Source organism: Hordeum vulgare, chromosome 4H, assembly GCF_904849725.1.
Source record: "Hordeum vulgare subsp. vulgare chromosome 4H, MorexV3_pseudomolecules_assembly, whole genome shotgun sequence".
In the NCBI taxonomy this organism is placed as follows: domain Eukaryota; kingdom Viridiplantae; phylum Streptophyta; class Magnoliopsida; order Poales; family Poaceae; genus Hordeum; species Hordeum vulgare.
Genome location: NC_058521.1, coordinates 572094314 through 572120154, shown reverse-complemented (window position 1 = coordinate 572120154; position 25841 = coordinate 572094314). Strand labels below are relative to the sequence as shown.

At 47.5% G+C, this 25841-nt stretch overlaps 2 protein-coding genes across 6 annotated transcripts; one reads left to right on the top strand and one right to left on the bottom strand.

Moving 5' to 3' along the window:
- The first annotated feature begins 5959 nt into the window (after positions 1–5959).
- LOC123449631 (ATPase 10, plasma membrane-type-like) lies at positions 5960–10877 on the top strand. Of its 5 annotated transcripts, none has more exons than XM_045126914.1 (19): positions 5960–6173; positions 6284–6403; positions 6493–6591; positions 6733–6870; positions 6953–7087; positions 7183–7362; positions 7462–7668; positions 7749–7868; positions 7978–8097; positions 8179–8301; positions 8451–8555; positions 8656–9210; positions 9300–9332; positions 9423–9504; positions 9607–9767; positions 9864–10220; positions 10274–10431; positions 10532–10633; positions 10688–10877. In XM_045126914.1, the coding sequence occupies exons 1-18, from the start codon at positions 6105–6107 to the stop codon at positions 10614–10616; spliced, it is 2847 nt and encodes a 948-aa protein (XP_044982849.1). In that variant the 5' UTR covers positions 5960–6104; the 3' UTR covers positions 10617–10633; positions 10688–10877. The 5 variants fall into 5 exon arrangements, 3 of the variants coding, with proteins under 3 accessions (XP_044982849.1, XP_044982848.1, XP_044982850.1); XM_045126913.1 differs by having other exon boundaries at positions 10529–10633; XM_045126915.1 differs by having other exon boundaries at positions 6106–6196; positions 10529–10633.
- Positions 10878–10986: 109 nt separating this feature from the next.
- On the bottom strand, positions 10987–16881 carry LOC123449633 (protein STRUBBELIG-RECEPTOR FAMILY 6-like). The gene is made up of 16 exons (XM_045126916.1): positions 16400–16881; positions 15292–15424; positions 15134–15205; positions 14964–15038; positions 14807–14878; positions 14647–14718; positions 14458–14529; positions 14306–14371; positions 14165–14230; positions 13808–14094; positions 13433–13719; positions 12720–12991; positions 12158–12293; positions 11781–11911; positions 11524–11680; positions 10987–11422 (listed from the first exon to the last, which is right to left on the bottom strand). Exons 1-16 carry the CDS (start codon positions 16530–16532, stop codon positions 11282–11284), a joined length of 2172 nt encoding a protein of 723 aa, XP_044982851.1. The 5' UTR covers positions 16533–16881; the 3' UTR covers positions 10987–11281.
- Positions 16882–25841: the final 8960 nt, after the last annotated feature.

Sequence of the window (25841 nt, the reverse complement as noted above, 5' to 3'; positions counted from 1 at the left end):
CGGGCTTGGCGCACTGGCCAACGACTGCTGGCGGCGGGGCTGCGCTGGGAGGCCGGTCGAGGCGGACGCCTCGGTGCGCTGCGCTGCCCACGCACGGGGAGCTGCCTCGTCAACGTGAGACGGCGGCTGTCGGCACATGGGACGAGCGGGAGGAGGAGTTGCGGCTCCGGCAAGGTGCGGCCTTGGTTGTGGAACTGCTTGAGGTGGTGCGGCGGGTGAAGGAACGGGGGTCGGCTCTCAGATCGAGGGAGGAGGGAGCTTGCGGGCGAGCTGGTTGGGGAAAAAAATCTGGGATGATCCCGAGGGGAATTTTGAAGTGGGTGGCGGCAGCTGAATCGGGATTGGGGAGTGGATCAAGGTAGAGGCTATGGTTAGGTCTAGGTTTACTACATATAGCACTTGGGTCGGTCTAATGGGCATTTGGACCCTCCGATTAAATCGGACGGTCGGAAAAGACTAGGTTAGGGAGTCCAGTTGACAAACCGGTGACAATTTGCGGTAAAACGGGGTTGATCCGGATCCAACGATCACGACCGTATGATTCAGGTTTCGGGAGGTTTTAGGACTAGGCAGCGCACATGTCGGTGTACTGTGTAGAGGGGCTAGGCGGGGATGAGAGGGACAACGGGCGACGCGGCAACGCGATTTAAAACACCGGAATACAACTGACGGTAGACCGAATACGGTACCGTTACGGTCGATCGTTCGGGTACCAAACGGACTCCGATCGCGACGAAACTTGACAGGCGGCCTACCTATATTAAATTAAGACCGCACGTCAAATCTCAACCCAATCAAAGAAAGTTTTACGCACACTTTTAAAACATGGATTCGACGGTACCCCGGGCGCATGCGAGTGCGGTCGGGCTCAGAACGGACAACGACGAGAACCGGCAACTAACAACGGATGGAAGTTTGAAAACTGACGGCAACGGAGATGCCGATGCAATGCAGATGATGCGCATGATGCAATGATGATGCGACAAATAAAAATAACCACACGACGAAAACGAAAATAAAGGGGAATCTTCTGGAACGTCGGCATCGGGCTGTCACAATGTGGATCCGATCTCTCGTGTCGTAGATGATCATCATCATGGATAGATCTTGTATGTGCGTAGGATTTTTTTGTTTTCCATGCGACGTTACCCAACACTACGTATTATACTACTCTCCATCGTCTTTGGAGATGTCCTGATCCGCCTGCGTCGGTGCCTGAACCGCCGGCTCCGCAGCCGGAGCCGCCTGCGCTGGAGCCTGCACTGCCTTCGCTGCAGCCAGTGTCGCCTCCGTCTGCTGCCGACGAAGACACCTGGCTTCCGCAACCGACTCCGAGCAGATGGAGTTTAGGATGGTATGTTGCTCCGGTCACAGATCCATATGCTCCTCCATCACCGGCGCCTCCTCCTCCCCACATCCACCGGTGGCGCCTCCTCCGTCGGCTCCTGCTGGTCCTCTCCCACACGTAGTTGTGTGCCTCCTCCGTCGGCTCCTGCCCCTCCTCCTCTTCGTTCCCCGGATCCTCCTCCTCTTCCTCCTCCACCTCCTCATACTCCTTGAAATCTTCCTTCGGATCCAGAGGTAGCCCCGCGGCCCTCCGGATCCGGACCTACTCAAGGAGCCATAGACGATGCTGGATCATGTAGTGGCGGCAGCGTGAGGGCATGGCTAACTGGCTCGGGTGGCAGCAGAGGGAGGGAGGAGGTGGATGTGCTAGGACTAGGGGGCGACGGTCGGCTTAAATAGACCGCTATGGCCTCGGGCGGCGAGCCGAAGCGGCGCCACGCGACGTCCACACTGCGGCGACAATCAAGGCACCCGTTAGACCATCGGGTTTCCGGACGAGTCCGCATGGGGTCAGGCCAACGTGGCGGGCGTGACCGGGCGCGCCCATGCTCCCACATATTCGCCCGATATTTCGGCCGGATATGAGGGGTCCCGGTCATCGCGATGTTTGTGGCATGTTTGAAGGGGCCGATTGGGTCGATTTTCTATGACAGGTTAGTGATGGGGCGGCCTGCCCGGAAGTTTGGAGGTATGAGGGGTCCAACTGTAGATGCTCTAAGTAAGTATATAGGTTTAGACCCCTCGCGGTGAAGATAAAACTCCTAGTCCTGTTCTCGAGAGTGATCTTTGCGTAAGCTATATGGTAAGCTTCGACTAAAAAGAGGATATACTTGAGCCAACTATTGAAATTAAGATTGAGTTAACTAAGTTCAATATTTTATATGACCTAGATGCTAGTGTTTTTACTATCCCTAAGACTTTTATTATAACATCAATATTGATCCTTTTGTCACTAGTGAATTAAGTTGAATATGATCAATTCTATCTTTACATAAGAAGTGGAATTAAATATGGTGTATTCATTCCAACTAATGATTGTGGTGTCTCAGTACAAATAGTGGGTGCAAAATTTTCTATAAATGTATGAGGTGATAATGGGATGTGATCACATACTTCATATACATGATGCAAAAGTTTTTATTTTTGCAGTGAATCAAATCAACAACTATCCACACTATTTCAAAGACTTTACTTGACACATTGTTAAAATAAAAAACACAAAACATGATTGCTACTATGGCTTAATCATGTGAACACATAAAAATAGAAAGTTAAAGTGTTGGGTTGTCTTCCAACAAGCGCTTTTCTCTAATGTCTTTTGGGCATGATGATTTCAATGATGTTACATAGAGGTAAAGAATTGAAACATAAAGAGAGCATCATGAATCACATGGCAATCACACTTAAGTCTAACCCACTATGCATAGGGATTTTGCAAGCGAAAAAATTATTGTAGCAAGAATCAACTTTCATAGGAAGACAAAACAAGCATAACTTCAAAACTTTGAATACTTAGAGAGGAAAATTCATATTATAGCAACACCTACAAACATATATTCCCTTCTCATAATACTTTTTAGTAGCATCATGAAGGAATTCTACAATATAATCATCACATAAAGCATTCTTTTCATGATCCACAAGCATGATAGTGGGAGCGAACTCAACAAAATTTTCATTACTCTCCACATAAGCAATTTCCTTCTCATTCATAATAGCAGGAGCAAAGTCAACAAAATAACTATCATGGTATACTTGATTTACATAACCCGGAATGAAGTTTCGCCGGCAGAATCACTCTACTAGAGAGCAAAAGGGCCTCTCCCAGGTTTCCACCTCGAAACAGCCATGCTTCGTCCTGAAAGCAACATCTTATTTTTTCTAGGTCAAAAGCCATCTTATATCAGAAGTAGGAGGCCAGGGCACCTGGGAGGTGGTCCCAAGCCATCAGGGCGCGCCGCGCCCTGTTTGCTTGTCACCAACAGGTGGCCCCCCTTTGGTATATTTTTGCTCCATAAATTCCGATATATTTCAGAAAAATTCTTCATGAAGTTTCGGGTCATTTGGAGTCGAGTGAATATTCAACCTTTTTCTTGGTTGTCAGGTCCAGAATTCTGGTTTTCGGTAATTTCCCTCCTTGTGATGTACCTTGTATATTGTGAGAGGAAAATCATAAGAATTGTATCATGAAGTGAATATAATGACCAATAATAACATAAATATCAATAGGAAATCATGATGCAAAATGGACGTATCAGGACATCGAGGGACTTTCTCTTCCCAACGGTGGTTGCCACCTCCTTCACTGCCTCAGTCATTTCGGCAAAGACACTGATCTCCTCCTCCACCAGGCCGCCCCTCTTCGTCTTTCTATCGACCAAAGGGACATGCTCAAATGGCTTGTCATGGCCATCAAGGACTGCCTCTATGGCCAGGATGTGTGGGAACTTTGAGATGGAAGAATCGAGAGGCTCATCGGAGCCCATGGCATGCTTGTCGGTTGCCATCTCGAAGAGAAGATGCGTTGCATATGATTGTATTTATGGATGGGTGTGTTGAGGAACTCAACGTTTTTGGGGTGGTACTAAGAAAGAAGCACAACTGTTGTTATTTGCGAGTAGGCAATGCTTTGACATTGTGAAAAACAAGGGGACAGTGAGCTAACCACGACATGGCCGGTGTAGTGCTCTACCTCCAGAACGATCGAGCAAGTGTTTTAATCCCATGAGGCGACGCTAAGGTCTCTGAGCTTGGACACTTGGATCCATCGAGCTCTCCACTTCCTGGGGTGGTTGTATATCTGCGTGGCGGTCACCTCCTGGCCACAGAACTCGAACACCTGCTTTGCAATGATATTCAAGTGAACCTCCTGGAAGCCCTTGTCAGTCCTAACCCCACTAGAGATGAGCTCACACATCTTGTTCCACACGAACATGGACATGAGCGGCTGCCACTTCATATTGTTCCCCCTACCATCCTTATTTGCCTTTGCAACTGTCGTTAGTCCAGCGACAACACCAGTAGTAGCCGTTGGCTCAACGAGCACAACTGACACAAAAAGAGAACCACCGGTTGATACCTCGATCACCACTAAATCAGCAAGCATGTGCTCATCAAGGGGGAGGGCGGATCGGAATCCTCGTCATAGGACGTTGGCTGTCGAACATGACAAGGGACTGAGTAAGATCTTGTGTCTGCGTGGTCATGTCCTACAACCATATATAGCATGCATTGACAGTAAGCAGAGCACACAAAGTACCTGACGATCTATAAAAGGAGGAGTATCATCATAACTAGCTATGAATACATTGTGTTCATCACTATCATACTGCTCTATCATGCTATAAATCCACTACCAATAGCTACCACAACATCAAAATCTACCATCTGCTCACAGGTCGACGCATGAATCAACTCTACCACATGTTTGCACATCAAACCCTACAACCACATGCTCTCTCATATAGTTGCAACGAACAAAGATAAGGGGTGACTGAACTCACAGAGGCCATGACTGCAGATCGAGGGGACGCGTGAATGATCGGAGAAGTTGAGGACAGGAGTCACCGCAGCCGTGGACTGCTCGTCGGTGAAGGAGCGTCACTTACCTGCTCGTCGATGCCGATGAGCGTCGGCGGGAAACCTCAAAAGGGGGGAGAAGGGTGACGGGAGTTTGGACGGTGGAAGGAAGGGTGCCAAATAGGAGTGACCGAATCGGCGGGAGGTGAGCCGAAATCCTCTCGCCGCCTTTTCGAAGACGCGCGTGAACTCGCGTCATTTCCGTGATCGCACGAGCTCAACGCCGCGTTCCCTTTCCCTTCTTTCGCCGAGCCTCACTCTCCAACAACTGCCAATTCAAACGTTGCAGTTGGGCCTAGCACCAAGGTGCTTTAAACTTCATACGATGCATGCCAAACAGTGTATGCGAACAACCAAACAGATGGAATCATTCCCACATGAGTGGTTCCTCGACCACGAGTGGGTTGGCGCGGCTCTACCAGCGGAGAGTTTGCTGGTGGCTATATCGGTCGAGGGCCGTCGGTTGAGATCCAAAACCGGGGCATTTGTATAGGTCTCGGGGATGTTTGGTTGTAGGGCGACGTCTCTAGCAGTGGAAGGCGCGACGTTTCTGGGTGGAACATGCGTCTCATGTGCGGGCAGGCAACCATGGCCTCGCGGGTGGCGTGGTTGCGGGTGGTTGTACACGCAACCAACACGCCGTGTAAGATGCACACAGCCGAACACTTGTACAGCCGGCTGCTGGCTATCCTTGCTCTGAACCACCTGCTCGTCGTGTTTGGCATGATTGTTTTCGGTGAGACCTCCATCGCCCCGCGTTGATCCGTGCACAATAACAGATTTTAATGACCAAAACAACACTTGGATGGCATCCCCATGCCTGAAGCACCAGCGTCTTCTTCCTCTACTCGACCGGTTGGTTTGACGCGACCGTCGGCTGACTATCTGCCGTGGGAGTTTGAACGGTGGTTGTGGCTGGCCGAACCATGCTCCCAAATGGCGGGAAAAGGGGCAGCAGCCCCACCTCGTCCGTCCCACTTTACTCCTCACCGACAAGAGCCGCACACAGTAAACCTTCCCAACGCTGGCAGCCAGCTCCATTCCATCAGCTTCTTCAGCGGCGAGTCCCAAACTTCTTATTGAGACGACGAATGAGCAGGTCTGTTCACGAGTGATCTACTTCCGCTCCGCCGATCACCAACTGAAGGTCTCGGCGCCGCCGCCTTCGGAGCTGAAGCATGGATGATGACGGGCTGCGAAAGCCTCTGCTTGGACCCGAGAGTCTCTGCACTGAAGACATTGATCTGGTAAGTTCAGCACATCAGTTAAGGTACATACTGACATTAGCTTCACAATCCGAGCATGCATTGCATTCTGTGGAGATGTGGTTCATCATGGTAATGGTGTGTGTGTGCAGGGGAACCTGCCACTGGAAGAAGTCTTTGAGCAGCTGAGCACGTCTCGATGTGGTCTCTCCTCGGCGGATGCCGCGGAGCGGCTGCAGCTGTTCGGCGCAAACCGACTGGAGGAGAAGCGCGTAAATTCACCGCCTCTTGCTGCTTGCTCGTTGTTTTTCTTTTCTGGAAGATTTACATCCTCTGAGCTCCTCATTTTTGTTTTTGGCAGGAGAACAAGGTTCTCAAGTTCATCAGCTTCATGTGGAACCCTCTGTCCTGGGTGATGGAGGCAGCAGCCATCATGGCATTGGTCCTGGCCAATGGGGGTGTAAGTCAAGCACAATGCTATGTTCTGTGACCGATTCAGTCAAGAAAATCTCTGCAGTTTCAAGGGGAAAAGGCACTCTGTTTTTTCAACAACTAAAGGGAAGCGGTAGATTAATTTGGTGTCCACCTTTTCATTCTTCAGAGTCAGGGTCCTGACTGGGAGGACTTTGTGGGAATCGTCTGCCTTCTGATCATCAACTCGACGATCAGCTTCATCGAGGAGAACAATGCCGGCAATGCCGCGGCTTCGCTCATGGCTCGCTTGGCGCCTAGAACAAAGGTTGGTAGGATCAACATGAAAGTTGATGGATGCCTTGGTTTACTCTGATCTTGGTGTATTTCATGCATGGCTGTGCCTCCAGGTTCTTAGAGATGGGCAATGGCAAGAGCTGGATGCCTCTGTTTTGGTGCCCGGGGACATCATCAGCATTAGGCTCGGTGACATTGTCCCTGCGGATGCGCGGCTGCTCGAGGGGGATCCTCTCAAAATTGATCAGGCAATCGCATTTACTGCAAATCAGATGCACACGAAAGATATCAGATTGTTCTGTCAAATGATCTGGTATCTTTCTGTTGGGTTGCCATCTTGCAGTCAGCTCTCACTGGAGAATCACTTCCTGTGACCAAAAGGACCGGCGACCTAGTGTTCACTGGTTCAACATGCAAGCATGGCGAGATCGAAGCCGTCGTCATCGCGACCGGGATCCGCTCATTCTTCGGGAAGGCGGCTCATTTGGTGGACTCCACAAAGGTTGTTGGCCATTTCCAGAAGGTGAGTCGTCATCACTACATAATGTGATCAGATGTGCTAAGCATTTGTTGTAGAAAAGTGTCTGCAGCGTGAGCTGAATTCTTCTACTGAAAATTTCAGGTTCTTACCTGCATAGGCAATTTCTGTATCTGCTCAATTGTGGTGGGGGTTTTCATTGAGGTTATCATCATGTTCGCGGTCCAGCACCGACCGTACCGGGAGGGGATCAACAATGTTCTTGTTCTTCTGATCGGAGGGATACCGATCGCGATGCCGACGGTTTTGTCTGTCACACTCGCAATAGGTTCCCATCGCCTATCTCAACAGGTGTGTCTGGATATCGCCACCAACCTTCTTCAGTTAACAGATGATGCATTATTTATCACCGAATTTATTCTCAATTGCAGGGTGCCATCACCAAAAGGATGACAGCCATTGAGGAAATGGCAGGCATGGATGTTCTCTGCTGCGACAAAACCGGAACTCTCACTCTCAACCATCTTACCGTCGACAAAAACCTAATCGAGGCACTTTCTTATCTTAAAAGAAACAGTTTATTCATCCTAAAATTTCTGAGATTTATCAGCAGCGTAACACTTGGCATGCACGCTGATCCATCATTTTTGGTAATTTCAGGTTTTCAGTGGAGGAATGGACAGGGACATGATCATTCTGTTGGCTGCAAGGGCATCAAGGGTGGATAACCAAGATGCAATCGACATGGCCATCATAAATATGCTTTCTGATCCCAAAGAGGTTTCTGAATATCGTCACATGCTTAGAACCTGCACATTAATAATGGATCAGAAATCACAAATGTTACCTGTTCTTTCTCAGGCACGCGCAAACATCGCCGAAGTTCACTTTCTCCCGTTCAATCCGGTCGACAAGAGAACGGCCATAACATACATTGATTCCGGTGGCAATTGGTTCCGGGTCAGCAAAGGTGCTCCTGAGCAGGTTCTTCCTCTCCCCTACTGAAGAAGTTCAGCACTGTATCTCATCAGTACTGATGACTGTCATGTCATCTAACAGCATGGAACTTAATAATTTACAGTGTTGAGTCATAGAAATTCTGAGCATCCGATCTGATTTTGGCCATATTATAGATCCTCAACCTGTGCCACAACAAGGATGACATCGCCGAGAAGGCGCAGCGGGTCGTCGACAGCTTCGCCGAGAGGGGCCTCCGTTCACTAGCAGTTGCTTACCAGGTACTCCTTCCTAGCAACATACATTCTGAATTCTGAAGACTAGTTCAGTTGCTGCTGGTGAATGCACACTGCTGCATTCTGAATTGATGCCTGAGATCAGGAGGTCCCGGAGAGATCGAGGCACGGCGATGGCGGGCCGTGGGTGTTCTGCGGCGTGCTGCCGCTGTTCGACCCGCCGCGGCACGACAGCGCCGACACCATCCGCAAGGCGCTGGACCTCGGCGTGTGCGTGAAGATGATCACCGGCGACCACCTGGCGATCGCCAAGGAGACCGGCCGGCGGCTCGGGACGGGGACCAACATGCACCCGTCGGCGGCTCTGTTCGGCCGGCGCGACGGCGACGGCGATGGGGCGGCGGCGGTGCCGGTGGAGGAGCTGGTGGAGAGCGCGGACGGGTTCGCGGGCGTGTTCCCGGAGCACAAGCACGAGATCGTGCGGCTCCTGCAGGCGAGCGGGCACGTGTGCGGGATGACGGGCGACGGCGTGAACGACGCGCCGGCGCTGAAGAAGGCGGACATCGGCATCGCGGTGTCGGACGCGACGGACGCCGCCAGGGCCGCCGCCGACATCGTGCTCACGGAGCCCGGCCTCGGCGTCATCGTCTGCGCCGTCCTCACCAGCCGCGCCATCTTCCAGCGCATGAAGAACTACACGGTGAGTCTGGGTGCTCGATGCCAACGCCGTGGAATGTTCAGCTCCGCTACCATGATTTGCTTGTGACGATTTCTACCTTGCCGATGCAGATCTACGCCGTGTGCATCACCATACGGATAGTGGTAAGAATGCAGCAGCAAATCAACGATGCGTATGATGATCCAGACCAGTACAATTCCAGTGATCTTCGTGTATGTGTTGTATGACTGCAGGTTGGGTTTGTTCTTCTGGCGTCCATATGGGAGTACGACTTCCCGCCATTCATGGTGCTCGTCATAGCCATACTGAACGACGGTAATGCAGCATCTCTGAACTTTACCATGTGAATTTTCAAACCATGCTGAAACACATAGCCTGCCTGACCGAAATGCTACCGATTTTATGCGCTCTGATCAGGGACGATCATGGCGATATCCAAGGACCGGGTGAAGCCGTCGCGGAGGCCGGACAGCTGGAAGCTGGAGGAGATATTCGCCACCGGGGTCGTCATCGGCACCTACCTCGCGCTGCTCACGGTGCTCTTCTACTGGGCGGTCACCGGAACCACCTTCTTCGAGGTCAGTCAGCACGTCCAATCCAAGACTGAACCGACGAACATCTCCGTTGATCCATGTGGAGGGCTAACCAATCGCCGATGATCTCTGAAACGGCAGTCCCACTTCGGGGTGCGGTCGCTGAAGCTGGACGCGGAGGAGCTCTCGTCGGCGGTGTACCTGCAGGTGAGCATCACCAGCCAGGCCCTGATATTCGTGACGCGCAGCCGGGGCATATCCTTCCTCGACCGGCCGGGGGCGCTGCTCGTCTGCGCCTTCGTCGTCGCGCAGCTGGTGGCCACCCTGGTGGCCGTGTACGCGGCCGTCGGCTTCGCGTCGATCAGCGGCGTCGGGTGGCGGTGGGCCGGCGTGATATGGCTCTACAGCCTGGTGTCCTACCTCCCGCTGGACCTCATCAAGGTGGCCGTCCGCTACGCCCTCAGCGGCGACGCCTGGGGCCTGCTCTTCGACAGGAAGGTACGGCACAAGCCTCCGTTCATGTCTACATCTGTTCATTCTTCACTCTTCAGGCTGCATTTGCAAGGAGGAGGGACTACTACGGCGAGGAGGATCATCGGAGGGGGGCGGCGCTGTCGACGCGGCGGGCGCTCTCTGATCATCTCCTCAGCAGCCGGACGCCGCGCTCTGCCGTCGCGGAGCAGGCGAGGCGGCGCGCCGAGATCGCCAGGTACAAGGTTTCGCTGTTGGCTATGGCAGTTCCATGGAAGGGGCAGTGAAGAAAATGTATTCCACGGAAGGTGCTAACAGACCTTGTGTTTCCTTAGCAGGCTGGGAGAAACACACGCACTGAGGGCGCACGTCGAGTCTGCCATGAAGCTCGAGCCCGTCCGGTCGTCGTCCCACTCCGTTTGATGATCTGCTTCAGGGTGGTCTGTTGAAGCTTACTCTTCGTCCCACTCCGTTTGATGATCTGCTTCAGGGTGGTCTGTTGAAGCTTACTCTACTGCTGAAGCTTTGTTGCTTCCACTCATGTTTTTGCCTGAATGCATCCATACTGTAGTACTCAAAAATAAGGGATGGTGCATGATTTGCTTCCTAGAACAGGTTCAGTAATACCCAATGATCTTGTAGAATATGCTCAGTAACACCCTATGATCTGATGCAACTTATGTTCGGCTGATTCACGCGGCACCGACGACAAATTTTCTCACAAGTGATAATCATCAAGACAATTTTCATGAAAATCAGCGAAATATAATCAGCAGACCTGACGCCATGGATATCATGTTTATTTGGAGCATTTGTAGATATAGGTAAGTGTTAAATCTAACATGATGGCACCAATATGAGACCAGGGCGCTGATTTGTGGACATGACACAGCCAAACAACACTACTAATACTTGGGTATAATAAATCAAGCGAAACCTGTGTGATATGTACTGACGGAACAGGACAATATTTCTGTTCTCCTCTTCTTCCACTCTTCTCTCGGCCAGGCTAGGCGCTAGAAGAAATAAACGAATACAATCTCAGATGCTGCGATATCAGGGGATATATTAGAGTGGTTGTGCTTCCATCATATGAAATCCTGGTCCTGGTCATCGCCTCGCCGGGAAGCGTCGCCATCGAGCATTTTCTTCGTCATGTTGGCCCTCTGCACGAGACGGACCAGCGCCTGCACCACCTCCGACATCGGTGGCCTGAATTCCGGCTCAGCCTGAAAAAATAGTTCCAACGCTCGGGCGTTATTTGTATACACGTGATGTGTGTTTGGTTTTGTATGACAAATTTGTGTGAGATAGTTGTGGGGGGTCCTACCTGGACACACAAGGCAAGCACGTCGGCGAATCGTGAAAGAGACTTGGCAGGGTACAGACCCTTGAGCGCAGGATCGACCATCCTGTCCAACGCATCGATGTCGTGGAGCTGGGGAGACGCCCACCGCACAAGTGACTGCTCTGACCAAGGCTTGGAGCTGTAACGCAAGCAGTCACACAATCACATCTCGTATCATAATTTGCTAAATTTAGACGCATGCCCGAGCCGGAAACTGGTCATGGCTGATAAGAAGGTACCTGTCGAATGGTTTGCGTCCAGTCAAAAGCTCTAGCATGACAACCCCAAAGCTGTAGACATCGCTCTTCATAGTGTACTGGCCAGTCATGTCCACCTCTGGGGCAGTGCACCCGGCACTCTGTTCTGCTGTCTGCAGAGGTTTATTTGGTGGCAGCCGTTAGGCAATCATTATGCACCATAATGTGTAAAATGCTAAGCTAGGATTGTATATATTTCGTGCATATCGAAATAATCAACAATACATAGAAAACATAGCTTAGCAAGCCAAGAGCTATTTCCATGCAAAAAGAAAGAGCTATTTGTTTACTGAGTTCTAAAAGCATGCAACTATGCAAGCAATCCTTTAAAATGGGTCTTGGGAGTATATTGAACAAACCTGAAACTCAGCATCAGGAATAAAGCTAGCGAGTCCAGCATCTGAAAGGTGTGGATTGTATTCTGAGTCGAGCAGAATGTTGGATGACTTGAAATTCTTGTGAACGACGGATGGAGAACATACTTCATGAAGATACCTGCAAGTTATATTTGCAGTGGGAAATGGTAAGGCATCTACGAGTGATATTTCGGAACAAACATATATGTTACAATAGATTATGTACTGAACAAATCATTGTTGAAGAATATTCTTGAACCATTCAGTCAATAGTACATGACAATGTCTTGCTAAAATGTTGCACTAAGAGAACATGTATAAAAGACATTCATCGTTAAGTCCACACATAATTTGCGAAAAATGCCTACAGCTCAGAGAGATTCCAGCAGCACATGATATGGACAAGACAAGCATGTTAATTACTTAATTACTATCATTAACCAGAAGATGACAAATTAGTATTTTGAAGTTAGCAATAGTCACTCAGCTTGTCCAGTTGGATCTGGACACACAAGACACGACATCATACCAACCAGATCAAGATATGTAGTTCATTGCCACTTACTCCAGTGCACGGGCAGATCCTAGTGCGATCTTAATGCGAGTGTTCCAGCTAAGTGGCTTGCTGTATTCATCTGAAAGATGAAGTAGATCATGAAGTGATCCATTCCTGTGGAAATCATACACAAGCAAGTGTTGTCCATGTTCCATGCAGTAGCCCACAAGCTCATTGAGATTCGGATGGTGCAAAATCGAAATGTTTGAGACCAGTTCAACAAAGTCATCAGATGATTGGAATGGTATTACGGTACAATCCAGTTTCTTCACGGCCAAAACCTGAACAGAGTAAACAAGAACAGTGAGAACCATATATTTAAATGGCTCGATCTTCTGTTTTTCACTATCTAAACACATTTAAAGAAGGGCAACAATACAATATCAGGGAAAGGTATCATTAAGCGCCAAAAGAACATCCAAATTATGAGGGATGCTTCTATGCTCCTTCATTCTTCTCCATAACAAGACTGATGTTAATATGTTACGCTTGGAACACACAAATTCCGTCATTGATCAGTATAATTTCCACCCTTTCACTAATGTGAAGATCATGCATAGAGGAAATGTTACAGCAAGGACCTGTTGCAGACATGTTACCACATGACTACTTGAAACCGAGAACCGCAACCCAACAATAACCCCTGTTCCGAAGGCTTCAAGAATACAAGTAAAGAAAACATTCATGTGCTTTCAGAAATATACAGGGATCAGATATGATACCTTTCCATCGTTAAACTGTGACCTGTAGACACGTCCAAAAGTACCCTCTCCAACAAGGTTGTCCATGCTGAAGCTATCTGTTGCTATTTGTAGATCTGCAACTGAATAAACAATTGCCTTTATAGGTTTTGTATTGCTTTTCCTTGCGACGGGTTTGCTCAAGAAGTCATCATCGTCATCGAATGACTTGTTGCGTTCAATCTTGGCAGGTGGCTTCAGACCAACTGAAGCAGGGGAAGCCAAAGAGTCCACATCTATTGCGGTTGACTCTTCGAAAGGCTTCGTATCTGCAGTAACCGTAGAAGCAATCAGTCACAAGATTAGCCAACCAGAAAAAAACAACTCCCTAGTATGATAAACGTCAAGCTAACTGACCTTTAACTTCGTTTGAAGGGAATGAAGTGAATGGCTGGTGCTGTTCAAAGTGCTCCTCCCTCTTAGATTTGCGCTTCCTTTTTATCACAAAAAATGCAATAATTGCTCCGACGACCAGCAAAGATATGATAATGCCCGCTACAGCACCGCCACTTATTCCAGATTTCCCATCAGAAGTTGATGAACCATCGTCTTTTTTAGCTGGGCTCTTCCTACGGTTTGAAGGTGGAGCTGTAAATGGCGGTGGCGGTGGTGCTGGTCCCGTAGTCCAAGAATTACCATCAGTCCTAAAATAAGCACCATATTAGTTTAGGACATATCTCTACCAATTGCAAATTAGGAAATCAAGAGACTCACTGTAGACTATTTATCTTCTTAAGTTGACTAGGAATCCAACCAGTGAAGCGATTATTTGCAACATTCCTACAGGTAAGCAAGATATGAGATGATAATGCATAGGTAAATAAACCATCGATAAATTTCATGTTGGTTACTTACAGATCAGAAAGGGGAAGATTGGCTAGGACATTGATAGAACCGGTCAACTGATTGTTCTGCAAATATCTGAGAAGTACAAGACAGGGTTAGATACTTAGATGAATGGCACTCTAACAGGATATGTAGAGAGAGAATTTAAATCTATTTCTTACAGAGTTTTAACACTTGACAGTGAACTTAAACCTTCTGGTAGGTCACCAGTAAGAGAATTAAAGGAGAGATCCCTGCATCACATTGCACATGAAAATAGTAAGAGAACCGAAACATCTAGAACATGAGAGAGAGAGATTTTACAACACAAGTTAAGACACATCTGATAATTCACATAAAAATGTACTCACACTGTTGTCAAGCTGCCAAGGTTGGAAAATACGTCGGTCATTTTTCCTTGTAACTGGTTATGGTTAATATTTCTGCATACACCAAACAAACTTCACTTAGGCCTGCTAGATGATACAAACTCCAAGGCGAACTATTACTTCTGGCTGCAAAGATACCCACAAATACTTAAGATTATTCATCGAGAAAATCGAGTAGGGCAACTCTCCACCAAACTGGTTTCCTGCAAGATTGCTGCAAAACAAGAATCATTTAACAGCTAGAGACAACAATAGTTGAGAAAACAAATCAAATGTGTGACTTCATCTGAGGAACTTACAGCCTCTCAAGCTTAGCTGTGGGGAGATTATATTGTATCGCTTGTCCACCACCAAGGCTGTTCTGGCTCATATCACTGCATGAAATTTTGTTTTGTTCTGTTTAAGATGGTTATATCAACTGAACTCCCACAGCAAACAAGGTTGAGCATAAGATAAGTTAGGCGCTCACAGCTCGACCAATGAACTCATGGTATTCATATTGTAGCCCAAATTCCCGGACAGGCCCAAGCTTGGTAATTTGCTGCATCATCAAAGAAAAGAAAATATGCTAAGAGAGAGTAAGAAGTGAACACGGTTTAGCAACCTAGTTTGCTTCACTAGACTCACATTGCTGTAACCGACGATCCTGAGCAAGTGATGCCCTGCCATGATTCGCCGCAAGGGTCACCGCCATTCACTTGCCAGCCTTTGAGCTGCCCCGGAGAATTCAAGCTAGTGAAGAGCGTGTTGAGGGCAGTAACTGCATGTACGAAAGCGACGAATTACTACAATAGACAGGCCATGTCACTAAACAAGAATGTCTCATCTGCAGTCTGAAATAGCAGGAGATATGTATATCTATGCACGGATTATATTCAAACATCATGATGACCAAAAGGGGTAAATAGAAGGCAAACAAGAACTGGAAAGCTAATCTACTGATGATGAGCAAACCAATCGGACCCACGACGGCAATTTCAATAATCCAGCAAAATCTATAAATTAGAGGGAGGAAAGGAAGCGTCACATCTAGAAGGTAGGTGAGAAGAAAACGACTTCGGTCTTTTAGGGGGAAATCTAAACCAAAATTATTTGTCCCAGAAGAGCGCAGAGCTTTCCCCAGTCCGAAGCTCTTATTTTGCCCAGAATCCCTCCTTAATCCAGATTCAAATAGTAAGAGAAAGAATCCCTTGCTCAAATTACTCATCCAAGCTATAAAGAAATGCGCTAGTACCACCTAATAATAGCTGGAGTGGGAGGAAAAAACAAAAGTACTACCAAACTAAAATCAGCCAATCGCCTATTTTCACAACCAAAAACAGTCGGATTCACACATCATCTTGTTCACGCTGTATGGGGGATCCAAGAATCCAAATCTATGCGTTCTCGCGCAAATCCATCCAGCGCATCAAAAGCGAATAAGCAGAAGCATGCGGGGAAAGCCGGAGCGGGAGAAACCAAGATTTGGCCCCAAGAAAGCGGCCCAATCATGTCGCCCTTCGCCGAAAGATAAAAGACTGAATCTGCCCGTTCGCGGCTCCTAGGAGCAACCCCATCTGGCTGGCGGCGGAAGCACTTGAATGGCAACCCCATCTGGCGGCGAAAAGGATGCCTGCCCCCATTGCAGCCTAAATCCTCGCCCTTTTTCCCCTTGCTAAAACCATCGACCAGAGCTGTATAGGAGACTAGAAAGAAACCAGGAGAGAAGGGGCTTTGTAGGTTCTTGATAACTCACGGTCAGTGGCGTCGGTGGTGGCGGCGACCAAGATTTGCGTCCGGGGCCAGACGCAGCAGCAGCAGGCGGCCAGGAGCAGCAGCGGCAGCGAGGCCGCGCCCGGCATTCCGCCGCCCCTCCTCCTCCTCCCCATCTCCCCCCGCACCAAATGCTCTCCCCCCTCAATGCAGAGGGGAAAGGGAGGCGCTTTGGAAGCTGACCGAGAGAAGCTCCCCCCTCCTCTCTCTCTCTCTCTCTCTCTCTCTCTCTCTCTTTGGCCCCTCCAATCTCCAGTCCAAACCCGGTTGATTGATTTGATTTATGCCCTCGTTGCTGCTGCTGCTGCCGGTGGATGCCTACTCCCCTTTTTCAACCCCTCCGTGCGTCCGTGTTCTTGAACCGAGCAACGACGGAAAGCAGCGGGGCAGCAGCTGGCACCGGACCAGGCCGGGGTAGGGGGTGGGAGCCAGGGATGGAGACGAGAAGCCCGTTCACTCCCCCGGGTGTCATGAGGGTCAATCACCGGCGTGGGCGTCTTGGAAAATGGAAATACGCCGCCCCCGTTCGCTCAGGGGCATTTTGGGCAGGGATGGAGGGACCGGCTCAGCAGAAAATCAATCCCAGACAGCTTCTTCGGAATGAAAGCACCAGAGATTTGCTTGTAAGATAATAATCACCGACTGGACAACACGGCCCTCCAGTCGATTACCAGCACGTGGCAGCGATACCGTGTGCGTTTCTTTTTTATCTTCCTCCCGGAAAGGCAATGGAATTTTTTTCCATACCCACCGCGTACTATAATTTTATGGAAGCGTGCATAAAAGTACGTCTCCAACGTATACCTGCCCAAACGGGCCGGCCCGGCCCGCCCCGCCGTAAACGTGCCAGGCACGGCACGGTCCGCCTGGGCCCGATTAATATACGGGCCATGTCGTGCCGGCCCGCGTGCCTGGCAGCCAGGCCCAAGCACGGCACGGCTGGGTAAACGGGCCGGCCCGAGGCACGATTAGCACGCTGGGCCCGATTTTTTAAAGCATATGGGCTTATTTTTGGGCCTATTGAGCCATATTCTTGCACATATATATATTAAAAAAATCTGAAAATATATATAAAAAATAAACGGGTCGTGTCGTGCCGGCCCGCGTGCCCAGGCACGGCCCGAGGTGTGCTTCGTGCCGGGCCCGAGCACGATTAGCCTGTGCCGGGCCGGGCCCGTGTCGTGCCAGGCACGCGGGCTGTCGGGCCGGCCCATTTAATCGGCCCGTTTGGCCAGGTATACTCCAACGGACCAGCGAACCGTCGGCATCCGTTTGGACCGCACAGTCCGGGCATGTTCTGTCATCGGAGCGGTCATGTATCCGTTTGCTGGACGGTGTGGACGTCCTTCTGCTCGCAAACTAGAAGCAAATCAGGAGAGGGGAGACTTTGCGGGTGTCAGGACGCGTGCGTCCGACGATCTTGGTCCACACTGAACCCTTTTCCACGTCTCCTGTGCTTTTTATCCGACGCACGTTCCGCTTCCCGCGCCGCATTCGTGTCGGGCAAGAGCACGAAGGGGTCAACATCGATGTCGCGTGACGTGATCGGATGGGAGGATGACATTCATCGATGCGACCTTTCAGGCAACGCCGCTCCAATGTGGATGCAGCGTCCCAAAATAATAACTCTGGTCTTCGCGCCGCATTGAAGCGGGTTGACCTTTTGTTTGGCTAGCCCTCGTCGCACTATTTAAGGCCATTGGCGACGTCGTCCATAACGTACTCTTCGCACCGCATCGCCGCACGCCTCCATCACTCCCCCTCTTCCTCTACCAATCCGATAATGGGTAAGTCTTGGGCTTCAGCGCCAACAAGCGACTCAGGGTCAGGCTCCGGAGGCTCGTGGCGACACCGCCCTCATACTCATGGGTCATCTTGCTCATGGGCACCCAACTCCTCCACTAAGGAGGAGTTTGCCATCTCCTCCGACGACGAGGAGGACCAGCAGACGCCCGTCCTCTCGCAAGATGCGATGTATGTTGTGACGGAACAGACACCGATTACGAAGAGCAGATTGAGTTGATGCTCCGTCGCTCTCTCCTCCGTGTACATGGCATGGTGGCACCACGAGAGATGTTTCTTGTGGCGTCAAACTTGAGCCCATTTCCCCTTAGTGCTCTCCCATGCGCAACCAAGACGTCCAAATCAAACACCTCGCCAAGGAGGATGAATCTCATCACTACCCTGCTGCGTCAAGGAGGAGCGGATCTTGTCGTCGTCCCATCACGTCAAGGAGGAGCAACTATCGTCGCCATTCGTCGCACCGGTGGCAGTCTGCCCCACGATATTGCGACGAAGGAGCACGGTCGCATTCGACACTACCTCGGCAACAACATCAACGGAGGTCGTCCTTCCGGAGCGCCATTACGACGTATGAGTACACCACACATCCTTGCGGACCCGGAGTTGGCAACGGCTTAGGCCCTTGACCGGTTGAAGACCACGACGGACACGAGCAAACGTTGTCTCCGCCACCTCGACGAGGAGATGGTCAAGTACGGCCAAGAGTGGTATTTCCACGAGTCCACCACCATAGCCACGTCCACCAACTCCCGCCGCCCACTTCTATGGTGGCCGTTGCCGCATTGCGTATGGCACATGAGAAAGTGGAGAAGATCATCTCAGAGCAACAGGCGGGCGGCGGCCTCGGAGCCGTGCCACGACACCGCAACCTACTGGCGCCCGAAGCCTGATGACGGCGAAGATGTCGCCGGCCAGCCCGACATGGCCTACGAGGTCACCGTCAAGTATACATTAGTTTATTTTTAGTTTTGTATTTTTAGTTCATTGGACAAAATATCGAATAAAGATGGAGTTGCATATCGAAGACATCTTCCTTGTGGACAAAATGTTAAATCACGACAATCTAGTGTGCAATGATCAACATTTTATCCAACTCATCAACGCCTCTTCGAAAAAGGACGTTGACACGCAAGATTGTCGTAGCTTTGTAGGTGACAAAAAAATTCAAAAATCCTATGAAACATAGATAGGACACATAGATTCAGACTTTCCCCATCCTAGAGGACCCCGCAACATCGTCGATAGGTCAAGAGGGAGTGTTTGGTCACCTCCTTTTCATCGAGCCCTAGAAAAATGATTCATGTAATGTGTTCATGGTAATCTAATATTTCGGTGATGCTTTGAAATCATCTTCCCTTTCCCGCCTCCTTTATTGATTGCAATTTTTGTTGTTAGCTTATCAAACTGACCGTTTGGCCTTTCCCGTCTCCTTTAAACTCTTAGTGGTTTGTATTCCCGTTTGTTTTTTAGTTAATGAAAAGGAGTAATGCCCGGTTCATAAAGAAAAAACAAGTTGGATACATATCTTAAGTTGCTATTTTTGTAAACCAACTCAAAAAAAAGTTACTTGCTCCGTTTTAAAATAAATATCTTAATTTTATATTAAATTATATAAAGCTTGAAACATTTATTTTAGAACGAAGGGAATACATTTTAAAAGTATCTCGGTCATTTCGTAGGGTCAAGCTCCGTATTCTGTGTTGCCACGATTGCACGTCAAACCCGGCTTTTGTTCGTTTACAAAATAGAAAACAGTTTTTCCAGGATGAGAGAAAAGAAAGAAGAAACAAAGATATTAGTTGATCTCATTCTTTGTCGAAAGAATATATACGGAGTATTATTTGATCAGATCACAGGTCGAAATTGCGCGCAACGTGGTGGGACGCTCGCCGTACGTGCCATGGTCGTGCTTGTTGCTGATTGCCAATCTTCTCTTCGCATCAGCCAGGGAACAGTACGTAGTACAAGCGATTAGCAATGCCTGATTATCTATCACCGCTGCTAGAGATGGCCCGTTTCAGCGGAGAACCCCCACACACTTTCACGAACGGAATTACCGGAGATTTTAGTTTCGTAATACTTCCTCCGAAATTGCTTCACGTACGACGTTTTACGTCCGATAACTGTACGATTCCACCTGTACGCTCTGCCCCGGCTGAAACATCCTTCCGTGCTACTTATGGCAACCCAAGGTCCAGCCCAAACCCATACCCATACGGGACCCATATTACTCTGCCCTAAACCCATCAAAACTTCTCCACGATTCCACCTTCTCGTTCTGTATCTTTTCACGCCTCCTCTTCCCATGACGGCTCATCTTTCTTATCACATCTTCCCTGCCGATCTACAAATCCATCCCAGACAGACATGATCTGCACCACTGCAAAGAAGATCAATTAGAAGGGCAAATAATCAGGTCCAGACAACAGTACAAGGTGAGTATCTTATACATGTATTCGATCAAATCTGTTCCATGCCATCCTTCACGAGTTCTTCCCTGCTAATCTACAAATATGTCTCATTCACATGTAATCTGCACCTAATCAGAGGTGTGTATCTTTTGCATTGTTTAGATTTAATTTGTTCCTGGTTATTTCTTTTTTAAGGTCCTACGGCGGGTGTATGCTCACTGATCTGTTTTATTTTTGGCAATTTTACATAGATGATGAAGTCAAATTTAATTTCCGATGAAGTGGCCGAACAGAACATGATATTTCAAGAGGATGATGCAGATGTTTTCTTTGTGGAGGAGAATGGTGACCATTTGGAGGACCAACAAGTAGAACCGATCATGATGTTGGAACCTAAGAAGGGGCTCATGTTTGATAGCGAGGATGATGCTGTTAAGTTCTACAAAGGTTATGCAAGAAAGAAGGGGTTTGGTGTAGTAAGAAGAACCACTAGATACGATGAAGACAACAAGCTTCATTATTTTACTCTTGCTTGTAGTAGACAAGGGAAAGCTCAATACTTGTCAAAGAACTCATTTAAACCTAATCCATCGACAAGGATGCAGTGTCCAGCTAAGAGTAATTTTTCTCGCCATGGAGATAAGTTTTGCATTAGTTCTGTTACCGTTGGCCACAATCATCCAATAAGTCCAAGCAAATCCAGATTTCTGAGGTGTCATAAGAAACTTGACTTGCATGCCAAAAGGACACTAGAATTGAATGATCAAGCAGGAATCCGAATGAACAAGAATTTTGGTTCTCTTGTTATGCAAGCTGGTGGCTATGATAAACTTCAGTTTGGTGAAAAGGAGTGCAGAAACTATTTGCAAGAGACAAGAAGGTTGCAGCTTGGTGCCGGAGATGCACATGCGGTTTATCAATACTTCCTTCGTATGCAGTCAAAGGATCCAGACTTTTTCCATGTTATGGATGTGGTCGAGGACGGACGACTGAGAAATGTCTTTTGGACAGATTCAAGGAGTAGAGCTACATATGAATCTTTTTCGGATCTCCTACGATGATAGGTTGAATACACCAATTGTGCAACGTTACGATAATTTGTGCAAGCGTTCTCGTGAACTGGCAGAAAATGGGGTTGAGTCTGATGCATTGCATGATTTGGTTATGGATGGCTTTAATGAGTTACAGATAAAGATTGATACATACCGAACTACCCATAAAATTCTGGAGGAGGATCCTACTTCAAAACATGATGCTACAATGGTAAACAAGGAAAAAATTGTACTCAACCCAATCCATGTTCGCAGTGCCGGTCGCCCTCCCTCAAAAAGAAAGGAATCTAAAGTAGATCAAGTGGTCAAACGACTAAGAGCGAAGAAGCAACAGGTACCAAAAAGAACAAAAGCAGTGTCAAGTCAAAAAGGGAGAAAGGTATGTAAATTTAGTCTTTTTTGTAGGAAATTCTTTCTTACTGTTACTCCTTGCTGAAGTGTGAGCACTACATTATTGCAGAAAGACGGCAGCAAATCAAAAAATGGGCAAGAAAGTAATCCTCTTCCATCAAAACAAACCGAGGTAATATTTCATTCAACTATAGTTTATATGTTACTTCATATTCTTTGCCTTGTCACAAGGTTTTTTTTTTCTTTAGGGAAATACATACTGTGAGGGACGTGATGTTGGAAGCTTTTCTTTCTTTCCAAATGAGTATCAGGTATTTAGTTGTGGTGATTTTGCAATACTATACTAGATTACCAATATATGTGACAAACAAGATAACTACTTGTTTTTGTTCCAGCAACTCCAAACAAGTGAACCTGCTACATCAATTCAAATCAGCTCCTACATTGACATTCTACAGGTGCTAGAGTCGTACTATCAATTATTTGTCCAAAATTACTTTGTCAATGGCTAATTGGTTTTTTTAATAACTTTGAAGGGAAAGAAAGATGTCATGGAATTGCTACCTGCTAACTTGAATGGATGAGACAGACACACTCTGTAATGCTTCTGAACCGATCAATTTGGCTTATAGCACTAGATGCAAGCGTCTATATTGGTCATTGTAACCATGATTATACTTCTTTGTTGTGGGAGGAACCATGATTTTCCTTCAACGCTATTTATCAGCAATTGATTTATCAGTGTCACTATTTTTTCTAGTTCAGTATGAAGTCTGTATGACCAAAATATTTTCTGAAATCTCATATTTAATCAGTCATGATTTACATTGTCGATTACAGTATGGAAATAGCGCATTCATAGTCCACTGTCATATTTGCTCTCAGTTACCAGATACAATACAGGCCAGATTCAAGTATGCATCGACTACTAACCATTAAATTTCCTACAAGGGAGCTTCTAGAAATTTGGAACTAACCTGTGCCATTGGAGCTTGCAACGAGCTCCATCCCCAAGTATGTCCAAGCAAACTTCTGCGACCAACTGAGCCAAGCGGCTAGCGTCCCTTCCCTCTCCCCTCGTGCACACCCTGCTCAGCGTCCAGGAGCTCGCCATGACTTCCGCCTCCGATGAGCCTGCTGGCCTGCAAGCTCAATCGATGGGGACAGACCATGAGACCATGAGATCCTCCGCCTCTGATGAGCCTGCTGACCTGCCGTCGCTAGCATCTAACTTTGGTGAGATATTTGTACAGATTGGTAGCAAATCGATGGAGCAAGAGCTGGTACAAGCTAGAAGACTCCATTCAGCACACGGAGGGGATAAGATAAGGTAGCTTGCTTTGTAAAGAAAATTACACGTTACTATTTAGGAGGCGGGGCATACTGAACAGGAAACAGTTCGATCCAGCCCCGGCCCAAACTCGAACCCAGAACGTCTGTGAAGCATTTTCGCCTCAGTTTATCCGCGCGTCGCAAGTTTTGCCACGTAGGATCGGACGAAAATCGTACGTACTTTGTCGTACGTATAGCAGCGCCGTACTTCCTCCGTCCCAAAATAAATGTCTTAAGCTTAGTGCAATTTTATACAAAGTTAAGACAGTTATTTTGGGACGGAGGGAGTAATAACTAAACGATCAAGGTACGGACCAAAAAAAAATGAAGCCATCGCAGTTCCCAGTAGATCAGCACGTGGCAGCAATGGCGTGTGTCATGGCGTCGTCATGGGGCTCATGGCTCAGTTCGCGGGGGTCAAAGACTAAGCCGGGTATCCTGCATTGCACGTTAAAAAAACGGCTTTGGTTCGTCTAAACAGCTTTATCAGTTGGTCGCGGGTCGAAGTTGCGCGTAACGCCGTGGGATGCCCTCCTGTCAAAGCCACTTAACAACTCTACTTTATTAGAAGTATTGGATGAAAGTGATAGGAATTGCTACTCCCTCCGTTTCACTTTATAAGTCCGGTACGTGTATCTAGGTCGTCAATTTAACTATAACTTAATAAGAGGCATATATTACAAAAAATATATCATTAGAAACTTTAGATGTTCTATTTTCTAATGATGTAATTTTTATGTTAAATAATATATTTTATATAAATCAAATTAACGACCTAGGTACACGTGCATGTCTTATAAACTCTGATGGAGGGAGTATCTGGCGACCGTTCTCCAGAAGAAAATCCTCACGAATGGGCTCGTAGCCGCAGGATCGAGATCTGACGGTTGCAGTTTTCAGATGAAAAATGCATTAAAATTAACAAATTGTCATGCTTTCTGTCAGAAATGTCATCCCAAGAAACTAGAACTGCCAGACCCTGGTTGAGTAATTGGCGCAAGCTAGTTCAGGAGTGTCATAGAGACCTAGGACTCTCGGTAATTCACCAGCTCCTTAAAATTTAAGATCTATAGAGCATATGTACAACCGCTTCACGAATTTTAGCTACAACTCTGTCCGCTTCGGAAGCAGGGCCGTAGAGCGGAGGAACTCCAAACGGGCCCCTAAACGAAGATTTTTGTTTGGAAAAAAGAGCGGCCCCTCTGATTTCATTTCATTGAAACCATCATGTTCAACTAGACGAGCATCCTGGTAATAAACTAGCCCAATGTTGTGGGATACCAAACGAGAAATCTGCTCTTAAAAAAGCCCTTGTGAGTGCACATGACGCGCTTACTCGAATGGCAACCCACAATGGCAACCGATTCTGTTTTTACCAAAATCCGTTTAATTGTAACAGGGGAAGACACATGTGTTTTTCAAGAGGTTTGGGTGCATGAAAAAAATCCATACGAAATGGTGGGTAAATGAATTCTTACAAAAACTTTATATATAACTCATTTCTATCAAACAACCCACAATGGAAAAATGCCTGAGGATTTTAATTCTCCAATACTCGTAAGAACAAAATTGAATCAAAGATACCCTTAACTTTCAGATAACGGATCCAACGCCTTGATTGTTTGAAGCTGAGTTTCGGGCTTTTACAAAGATGAGATGTATAGTTTTTTTTTTCTGAAAAGGATGAGATGTATAGAAATATGCTTGATGGAATAGTTTTGGTCATAAAGATTAATCATTTGAAGTTGTGGTCTTCACATTTACATTCTTAATTACGAACTCGGTTAGATTTACACATTTGCTGTAGAATTTCGTTGGGTATAGTATGCGATGCTTCATGCTTGGATGTACAAAAATGATGTGTGTGTAAAGATATCACAACGTCCGTATAATAGAAAACAAAGTGACATGGCCCATGTAGCTAGAGATGAAAACATGGTATAAACAGATAAAACGGAATACTGCCATATTTGTTCCCACATTTTTTGAATGAAAGCAAAACGAAGATGTTGCCTAACACAAATACCAAAGCAAAAGTTTAGCCAAACTAAACATAAATTCTTGTAACATACAGAAGCATAACCAAACTAACAAATGTGTTCATCTGCGTGCCAGCGAAGAGGTGTCCCAACGAGTAGACGTGGTGGATGGGAGTGGGAGCCATGTAGTCGGAGGGACTAGGATCACATGACTAGAAAAAAACTCTACAATTAAAGGGGAGTCCACGATCGTGACTGTGAGTCGTGGTTTAATTTTGCTTCATATTTTTGTTGGTTTACGTTAATTCTGAACTATATCATTCTTTACATGAAAATATCACATTAATTATGTAGGGTACCTTTCTTCGTAGGAGATAATTGTGTTAATTATGAGGAGTATCATTCTTTAGACGAGAAATATAGAGTATCATTCTTTGGAGGTGAGAATCACGTTAATTAAAAAGTATCATCGAGCGTTGGATGGGATGATCATGTTA

Coding starts and splice junctions, on each gene's coding strand:
- LOC123449631 (XM_045126913.1), top strand. CDS start 6,105: ATGGATGATGACGGGCTGCGAAAGCCTCTGCTTGGACCCGAGAGTCTC. Junction 6,174..6,283: donor GCACTGAAGACATTGATCTG/GTAAGTTCAGCA, acceptor GTGTGTGTGCAG/GGGAACCTGCCACTGGAAGA. Junction 7,869..7,977: donor TCGACAAAAACCTAATCGAG/GCACTTTCTTAT, acceptor TGGTAATTTCAG/GTTTTCAGTGGAGGAATGGA.
- LOC123449633 (XM_045126916.1), bottom strand. CDS start 16,532: ATGGGGAGGAGGAGGAGGGGCGGCGGAATGCCGGGCGCGGCCTCGCTG. Junction 14,530..14,646: donor CTTGGCAGCTTGACAACAGT/GTGAGTACATTT, acceptor AATGTGATGCAG/GGATCTCTCCTTTAATTCTC. Junction 14,372..14,457: donor CTGTCAAGTGTTAAAACTCT/GTAAGAAATAGA, acceptor TGTACTTCTCAG/ATATTTGCAGAACAATCAGT.